Below are 9,531 nucleotides of genomic sequence, written 5' to 3'. Positions count from 1 at the left end.
CTTTGGTGCCAAATTCATTTTTTGACATGCTCAACATTTCATAACATCTTTAATCTTGTGACATCAACTGGTATATTTATGCCTGGATTAAACCAAATATGTTCCCAAAACATTATATAGTTATTAATATTTACCTATGTGTGTGTTTGTGTGTGTATGTGTGGGTGTTGAGCCTAAAAACCCCTTATGGTCCCCAAATTGAACGATGTTGACATTACAACCTAAAACATGTGTCACTCAAAGTACATGTGTGTTTTTTTCTGGCCAAAATATGGATAAAGAATCAGTACACGTATTTATTTTATGTCATGACATAAGTACTTTGATCATATACTACTAGAGTTGATGCAGTTCCCGGTGCTGCCACCAGGATCGCATACTTCACAAGATAGTGTACAGAACATCACTATAACAGCACCACACGTCTTCACTCAGCGGTCTTCTAACGTCCATTTTCTTCGACGATGGACGCGGGGTTCTTCCGCGTAAGTTGTTTTAAAATTGTTCATTTGAAAACATGGGTTTTCAATTCTGCCGTGATATATTCCTAGTTTGGTCTCTATATTTTGGCCCGGCAGCTATTGAGTTACGTTGTAGTTTTGGGCACCGACTATCAACTGGTAAGAGGTAACGTTAATATAGGCTACATATGCTGTTCAACTCTTTTCGAACGGGAATTGGCTAATGACCGAACTGTGTAACATCGTGGTGTAAATATGTGAGCTATAAGATGCAGTAGATGTTGAATTCAGGCGACATTAAAATAAAAATGACAACCAAGTTTGCTTGACGGCGACATGGTAGAAGCTCGATAAAGATGGCGCCCAAGAACTGCATCGTTTCCGTCTCCATGAGTGCGTTGTCGCAACGCCAAAGTCAGAAAATGTACAAGCAACGCAAATGTCTGTCTTTAAACCAAACACACTGAATAATTATTATTGTGACACAGTGACATACGAAGCAGAAGGCTATCGTCTACGTTCTCGCTATTTCCCGCAAGTTTAGCTAAGCAAGGCGCTGGTTTAGCTAAGCTAACCTAATGCTATCAATGTCATATGTCAAAATATGGGCCATTAAACTGATCACGGTCACTTGAACGTCTGATCACCTTCTAACCAGTCCCATTGAGGTGGGAAATTTGACATCGCATTTCTGAGTTTTGCGATATTTCCCTTTAAATCGACGTCAACGGCAGACAGTACGACTAAATAGGCCTTACATGTGTCGTTACCTAGACGTGGTTCGGTTAGCCAAATGGTGTACTCGATTCAGACTACGAACAGTTAATTGGATAGGCTACAATCCATTTCAACTGGGATGCCTATCTGTCAAAATAGATTAGGAGTCTTTTACAGTGAGTTAAAATGTAGCCCCCCAAAAAGGGTGTAATAGTGAGTAACAAAAGCTTTTGAGGATACGAATGCTACTAACCAGATTATTTATGCATAGAGGAACTCAGTGGTTATAGCTTTGTATACTAGTTGTAATCATTTCACACAAACAGGTGTACACCTGCAGGTGCAAAAAATATGAAATCTGCATGCAGGGTATGTTAGCGTAGACCCAACAACCCTTTAAAAATTGGATCCTTGGAAGTAACCCTGTTATGCAAGCCCCTGCAAAACACCCGAACTCCCACATATGCTCCTATAATTGCTGCTCCTGGTTTTATATTTTTGATGCAAACGTAGTCACTGGTTCTCGTTGTTACATTCTGCTTTGACATGATCAACTAACATTTGCTAATGTGTTCACACAGGGCACGAGTGCAGAGCAAGACAACCGGTTTAGCAACAAACACAAGAAACTGTTAAAGCAGCTGAAATTTGCAGAATGTCTCGACAAGAAGGTATACATGATTTATAAATATATTCTTTGGCCAAATATTTTAGAGCTAGCATGCATATCATGTGCATATCAGCGGTTAAGGACGAGTTAGCCTGCAGGATAAAATGTCATTTTTTTTTCGGTTGGTCATTTCTTGCAATTGTTTTTAGGTGGACATGACCAAAGTGAACCTGGAAGTCATAAAGCCATGGATTACGCAGCGGGTGACCGAGATTTTGGGGTTCGAGGATGATGTCGTCATAGAATTCATATTTAACCAGCTGGATGATAAGGTAATGCTTTTATATTTGGCTGTCTTATTTTGACAAAACTGTGTATTTGAGGGAAGTGCTTTCACATTAAAGAAGGGAACTTTTGTGTTTATCCTAGTGGAACTGAGTGGTTGAGTTAGCTGTTGGTTTGATTACAGTTTGCTGTTATGTAACAAAGTGACTTTATTCAGCATCCTTCTAATTATGATGTGATTTATGATTTAAAAGGCCTGAACCAATATGGATGTTATACCTTGCATCAGAAGTATAGCACCAACACCTAATTAGCTCTCTCCTGAGCCCAAAGTCACTGAGCCCAACTCTCCCTTCATGATGCAGTGTGTGTTTTGAGGTGAGTTATATATAGGGATCAGTAATATTCTGCCAGTGATAGACACACCTGAAAAATATTTCCTCCGTAGATTTATTCAGCTCAAATCAAATTTCCAGATCCCTTAAAATGTAGTTAGGGCTATAGGTTGAAGGACGTCTAATAACTCAACATTTGACAAAAAATTTCAGTTCATTTAGCATGAACAATATCAACTGAAATCCTGGTTTTAATACAGATGGGTGTGTCTGAACACATCTTGTACTGTATACCCTATTTGGTATCGTAAAAGTATTTAGTTACTCCTGTATTTTGGCCAGGGAATGGAGGAACCAAAACATCGTGGCCCGTGTTGGTAAATTCGTTTCCACCAATCGTCGGACCTTTTCATCTGCTTACCCCGCCCCCATTCACCCCCTTGTTTTTTTTATTTTTATTTTAATCTTTATTGAGCCAATGGTGGCTTTAGGTTTGGAATTAGGATCACTTTAATGTACACTTAAGGTGTATACTTTCTGTACATGTTACTCATCCTTTATTTACAAAAAATATGCTACATTTCAATACTGGGAGTTTTTTTTCTGTCACATTGTCAACAAGAGGAGAGAGCAAGATTAAAATGGAAATTCCTTCATTTTTTGTGAAGGCCTGTTGTCAATCTATCCTTAGAATGAGGTAACTATAATAATGTGTGCATATTTAAATGCCGGTTGAATTTGATAATTGGTACCACAATGGTAAGGAAGCTTTATTGATATTGTTGAATAACACTTTTTTTTGTGTTGCTCTGTACTCATTATTGCTTGTTCGTCTCTTGCAATTTAGATAAATGATATAACATTAAGATCAAGGTGGTTGAGTCTCAAGCAGTAGTGAGGCGGAAGCAAGCCAAGGGAGCTCCATGCCCACTGATCCCACGGGACTCACTGAAGACACCGGAACTGTACTTAAAAGTTTTGGGTTTTAATGCACTCTGTATTGTGGCAATTTGTCAATCTCCTCTGAGTTGTAGACTGTGGGGAGACTGTAAAGGGGAATTTGGGATGAGGTGGGACACAACAATTTTAATGTACATTACGTAAATTTCTCCAACACAAGATTTGATCATTTTTTTCTTTTTCAAATATTTACCTCTGTCTATACTTGCTAGTCGCAATTAATGCATGCAAGTTTTGACCAGCTACAACTCTCTCTATCTCTCTCTCCTCAGCATACACATTCTCAATTATGCCTTGGATTTTTAAAGAAACTCATTTTCATAATGAGTTTAAAGAAAAAAAAATCACAATGAGTTTTACAGAACCTCATTTTCAAAATCCAGTAATGGACTCTTGGTTCGACTACATTTTAGTCATATAATTTTTTTTTTGTACGGTTATTGGCAATCACAGGTATAGCTTATGAAATTAAAGGTAGGGGCTCGCAATTCAGAGTTCCACGTCTCAATGATGTTTCTGTTCCATTATTTCAATCAAAATGTTTTTTTTTCTGTCTCTCTCTCTCTCTCTCTCTCTGTTCGTTTTCATTTTTTGCAGCACCCGGATAGCAAGATGATGCAGATTAACTTGACGGGTTTCCTGAATGGAAAAAATGCCAGAGAGTTCATGAGAGACCTCTGGCCCCTGTTGCTGAGTGCCCAGGAGAACATTGCTGGCATCCCAACTGCATTTTTGGAGCAGAAGAAAGAGGAAATCAAGCAAAGACAGGTAATGAATGTTATTAGGACTGTTGTATTTGTGAACCACAACATAGATATCATAGCCCGACATGCTTGGTTTGTAGTGTGCAGAGTCAATCATTGACAAAATATCAATAAGGCACATAAGCTCCCCGTCATGTTAAACAAATTTCTCAAATTCTCTCTCTGTCTATAAACCTGTAAGCACAAATATTCCGATTGACATGCACATGTTCAGTTGTTTGTTGAGAAAAAAATCTTTTTAAAGAAATGTTAATTTGATGTGACAAAATGCAAATATAGCTCTAATTAGGCTACTAGGATTTCTAATTCCCTCAAAATGGTGAACACCTATATTTATCTGCCTTGAAGATATCTTTTAAATCATTAAAGCTCAATTGTTAGAGGTGCCAATATTCTCTCATTTCATACAGCTTGAACAGGAGAAACTTGCATCTCTGAAGAAGATAGAAGAGGAAAAAAAAGATTCAAGAGAGAGGGCTCAGTCAAAAAGCCCGAGAAGGTAACAAACGGACTGTCCAAAATGGTAGCTGAAAATAGCATCTTTTTTGTTTTGATCCTGCTCAATGTTTATTGTATCCAGACGCAAGACGAGGTCCCCCTCGCCGCGACGCAGGTCCCCAGTAAGACGGGAAAGAAAACGTAGCCCCTCACGCTCTCCAAGGCGCAAAGCTCCTCTACCTGGTTCACCTCCTCAACCTTTGATGCAGCTTTCCACAAAACCTGTGGAGCAGCCAGTGGAGCCCGACACAGCAGGCAGAGCTATGCCAGAAGCAGTCATCCAAGAAACCTCTTCAACCAGGCACGTTTAGAAACGAGGCTTGTTTGAGCTAAAATAAATAGAATTTAAAAAAAAAAATCCTATAGCCATGATCACCAAAACTGAAAGAAATATAGTTTCGAAATAGTATACTTTGTGTATGGTGTACTAATACACCCTTTGTAGTATAGTTGACCATTTCCAAAATAAATGAACATTATTATTATTTTTTTAGTGAAGTGGTGATGGAAATCGTGAAAGCAGACTCTGTTCCCGAAGACAAGGAACCGCCACAGGAGAAGAATAAGAACGAGGAAAGGCCAAAGTCCAGAGAAAGGGAGAAGGACAGTAGAAAAGAAAGACCTCAGCGTCGCTCCCGTTCTCATTCCCGACACCGTAAACGTCGCTCTCGTTCAAGGTTATTTATTGTTTTTGTTTACCGCAATTTTACCTAATTTAGCTATGGCTGTCACAGTCAATTTTTTTGTCCTAAAAACGATTCAGTTGAATGGCAGAGTAATTGGACATGTTACCCGGTTGTTAATCCCTACTCTGTCGTATTTCAGATCTTACTCTCCACGTAGAAGGCCAAGTCCCAGAAGGAGAATTTCTCCACGTCGAAGGAGCCCACCCAGACGCCCACCTCCCAGCTCCAGAAGCAGATCCAGGCGTTCACCTGTCCGCAGGTTAGTCATTGCTAAAACTTTATAAGTTTGTGGAATAAAATAAGCTCCGTGCATTCCTTTGAGTGGTACATTTCCAAGAATTCTGTCGCCACAGAGTTTAATTGAGTTGTGGATGTTCCACAGGAGGCGCTCTCGCTCTGCTTCCTCATCTGGCAGCAGCTCTTCTCACTCTCGCTCACCTAAAAAAGTCATGAAAAGGTTATCCAACACGCCACCGCGAAAACAGCCTAATTTTCCAGAGGCTTCCATTAGCCCTCCCAGGAAAGACAGACGCTCACCATCTCCACGGCCCAGGAAGAGCAGAACTTCAGTATCTCCTGCCAGATCATCTGGTATGGTTCTCAAATTTGCTTGCATTCTAAGCTAATTATACCTCTGCTCAAGATACTCGGACAACAATGTCTGAACAAAACCTGTCAGTCAAGCATAAAATGAAGGTTTACTATTGAAATTAGAGAAGTTTTAGATTTTTGCTAAGTTTTCAGAACATTTACATAAAATGGGAAAACATCTTGAGGGAGAATTCACTTGGATCTTTTAGTAGGGTAGGGTCGGTGTTGTCCTGCATCTCTAATCGCTTATTTTGGCTTTTTATATTGTCCTTTTGCATTCATGCTCCGTGTTAGCCTCTATTGCTCACATGCTAAAACACGTTTCCTCGTCATCCAAAAAAAAAAAGAAGTAATACAGTTATGAAAACAGCCAATGTGAGTAAACTACTACCATAGTTAGGTAAATATTTAAGTTCGTCCACCAGGATTTGAATAAGCATCTGTACAGATGCTGCTTTTTCATGGCGACCTGTCACTGATGGTACACGTTCATCATGCTCTATATTTTAGAGGATGACAAAAACGAGAAAGGAACCACGGCGGATTCTGTGCAGCAGAGACGACAATATCGCAGGCAAAATCAGGAATCATCTTCAGGTATGGTGACTTTCACTCAGCTAGTCCTATTTTTACCTAACAAATCTTTTTACTCAAGATTCAGGATCTTCCTCCTCAGATGAGGACGCATCAAAAAGACCAAAGGGGGCACCGGCAGCCAGAAATGGGGACGTTAAAAGGAGGCACAGCCACACGCCTTCACCTAGGAGGCGACAGAGAGAGGCTTCTCCTCGGTAAGGCCCATTCTAAAATGATATTCTTTTTGTTTGTGAAGAAAATTTAATTACTCGTCATTTTGTCCACCTTCAGGAAAAGACGTTCACCATCTCCTGGTCCCCGCAGACGCCGTTCTCTTAGCCCCCCAAGACGTCGCAGGTCCCCTTCACCTCGACGAAGGTAGTGTTTATACAGATTTTATGTAGAGCATTGGGAGAGGTTCCTTTAATATTACTAGCTGCCTCTTGGTTAGGCAAGTGAATAATTGTATTAACAGACATTTGTGTCACCTATAACTCCTTGTAAGTATTTTTTCTGGTTCTTCGCAGGTCTCCTTCACCTCCCCGTAGACGTTCTCCATCCAACCGGCGTTATTCGCCTCCCATCCAGCGTCGCTACAGCCCCGTACCTCCTCAGAAGAGGAAATTATCCAACTCTCCTTCTCGACGTGCGTCCCCAGGGCACAAACGTCGTCCTTCTAGATCACCCAAACGCAGAAGTTCTCCCATGCAGCGGAGGCGCACGCCGCCCTCTTCCGCATCCCCGCCCAGACACAGAAGAAGTCCCGTGCCCCCTCTCCGGCAAAGTCGAGACGCGCGGTCCCCCGCTGTGGCGGCAAACCGTCGCTCCCAGTCCCCCGCGAACCGCAGTCGCAGCCCCGCGAGGCAGTTCGAAGCCACCAACCAACGGAGACATTCTCCACATGGTGAAAAACCTATTCGAAGAGTCTCCCGCACCCCAGAGCCGGGCAATAAGAGGTTAAGGAATCACACTTAATAAATTTTTTTGTTCTTATTTTGACCCTGCATTGCAAAAGTTGCAGTATTTTCCAGACAAAAATTAGGAAATTGGAAAACAATTAGACCTGAATGACCCCCAAAAAAGTTAACAAGCGAGCAATAAGTTAACTGTTGTCATTAATCTAATTGAAACTAGCAAATGTTTATTTACCTTATAATGAATTTACATTGTGACGTAATTGTTGTTACAGACTTTCTTCTAGCCCCCAGCCTTTGAGAAGAGTTCCATCCAGATCTCGCTCCGTTTCTCCACAAGCGGTTGCCGTGAAGCAAGCGTCTCCCTCCCCCTCACCGTCTCGATCGAACAGCGCGTCCCCCACACCGGCCAAAAAAGCCAACAGCGGCTCTGTTAGCCATTCACCTAGCAAGGTATTTTATCTCGTGTTGATTCTTATACACCCCTAATTTCTGTTCAGAAGTCGATTAGGTCAATCCTATTTTTAGTGGGTTGTTGTCTTGAAATTTTGCATTGCCTTTCTCATTGTTTTACGTGCTGGATTGCAGAATTCGGATGTGGACGGCAGTGCCAAGAAGAAGAAGAAGAAAAAGGAGAAGAAACACAAGAAGGACAAGAAACACAAGAAGCACAAGAAGCATAAGAAAGAGAGGAGCAGCAATGCAGCCAGCGGAGAGACACAGCAGAACCAGGGTGGGGATGAAGATGGTGAATCAAGAAAGGTTATGTCTGTTTGTCAACTTCTGATGGCGTTTGCCTAAATGACGTGGAGCGTCGACATGCTGCATTGCATTGTTGGTTGACAATGGGAAGATTCTTGCCATGCACACAAAAATAACTAGTTTTCTTTCTCACCAGGAATCCGAGAGCGAGGTGGAGGATACGTTGGATGACCTTGAAAAACACCTAAGAGAGAAGGCCCTCCGCTCCATGAAGAAGGCCCAGGTTTCACCCTCACAAATGTCCTAAATTGCAAGGGGAACCTGGCTTCTCTCTCATTTTTCTGTTAACCCTGATATTTGATCAAGTTGATTACAGTTAGAAAGTTACAAACTGGTAATTTTGCATTTCTTTTTTTTCATTTTAAAGATTTGGTACATTTTGAGGTGTTGCATTTGAGTGTGGTTTGTCACTTTGAGCATAACTGTAAAAAGCTTGTTGTCCATAATTATTCCTTCGATTAGCATAGGAACATGTAAATTGAGGGTTGGTTTAAAGACACATTTTCTCCCCAGAACCAAAATAAGAATCCTTTTCAGATGTGATTGCATGTGCAGTGAATTGTCTGATATGCATGAATGACAGGAAGGTATGTCATATATTAGAAAGCCTGCACATAGGGTTCTTTCTATTATTCTTTAAGGTGGAAGCAGTGTCACTGCTCTTAGAAAAAAAATTAAAGTCCTCATAGCAGTTCAAAATTGTATTTACAGTACCACTTGTGTTTGTGACTTTTTCCCAAGAGGCTTTAATTTATCCTTTTTTTTTTTTTACATCCTTGCACCAAGCTAATTCTTGTCAGACTGCTTTGTTATGTATTTAGTACCCATTATTTGTCCGGTCATCCTTTCAGAATTAAAACTGTTTTTTATGACCTCTCTCAATATTTTAATACTTTATTTACATGCATATACTACAAACACGAGTGACAAATTTAACCGGATTGATCACAATGATTTTTTTAATGTGGGCTTTATTGTCTACAAAGTATTGGTCCTTACAGCTTTGAGGTTAATAGAATAACTCATTGTTTAGATACAAAGAAAATATTTTGAGTGTTTTTTTATTTTCTTAAACTTCACACAGTATAGAATTTATCCAGAATGAAAACAAGATTCATGACACGTATTCTATTCCTACTCAAGGTCTAACAGACTAAATAAAACATTTCTAAAAAATTATTAATGATGGTTCAACTTTTGCGGGAAGAATTAACCCAAAAGATGAGTTCAAGTACATTAAAAAAAATGGAAACGATTCCCTCTGCATTACCAAAAAAAGAACAACAAATACATGATTCATTTTATTATTCATAGTATTTTACTGGCTTTAACTTAATAACTTTTCTATTTTAGACGCAAAATACCAATCTTT

At 40.2% G+C, this 9,531-nt stretch overlaps 1 protein-coding gene across 7 annotated transcripts; it reads left to right on the top strand.

The window, feature by feature from the left end:
• The first annotated feature begins 353 nt into the window (after nucleotides 1–353).
• On the top strand, nucleotides 354–9,041 carry srrm1 (serine/arginine repetitive matrix 1). Of its 7 annotated transcripts, none has more exons than XM_077620848.1 (16): nucleotides 354–485; nucleotides 1,760–1,849; nucleotides 1,998–2,120; nucleotides 3,966–4,136; nucleotides 4,543–4,631; nucleotides 4,713–4,931; nucleotides 5,125–5,307; nucleotides 5,456–5,575; nucleotides 5,699–5,907; nucleotides 6,418–6,504; nucleotides 6,584–6,698; nucleotides 6,775–6,861; nucleotides 7,011–7,439; nucleotides 7,673–7,850; nucleotides 7,986–8,159; nucleotides 8,296–9,041. In XM_077620848.1, exons 1-16 carry the CDS (start codon nucleotides 465–467, stop codon nucleotides 8,404–8,406), a joined length of 2,406 nt encoding a protein of 801 aa, XP_077476974.1. In that variant the 5' UTR covers nucleotides 354–464; the 3' UTR covers nucleotides 8,407–9,041. The 7 variants fall into 7 exon arrangements, with proteins under 7 accessions (XP_077476974.1, XP_077476977.1, XP_077476975.1 ...); XM_077620851.1 differs by having other exon boundaries at nucleotides 6,563–6,698; nucleotides 7,986–8,130; XM_077620849.1 differs by having other exon boundaries at nucleotides 6,563–6,698; nucleotides 7,986–8,145.
• Nucleotides 9,042–9,531: the final 490 nt, after the last annotated feature.

The sequence above is a fragment of the Stigmatopora argus genome, chromosome 15 (genome assembly GCF_051989625.1).
Source record: "Stigmatopora argus isolate UIUO_Sarg chromosome 15, RoL_Sarg_1.0, whole genome shotgun sequence".
Lineage (NCBI taxonomy): Eukaryota > Metazoa > Chordata > Actinopteri > Syngnathiformes > Syngnathidae > Stigmatopora > Stigmatopora argus.
This window is presented reverse-complemented; position numbering and strand designations above follow the sequence as displayed.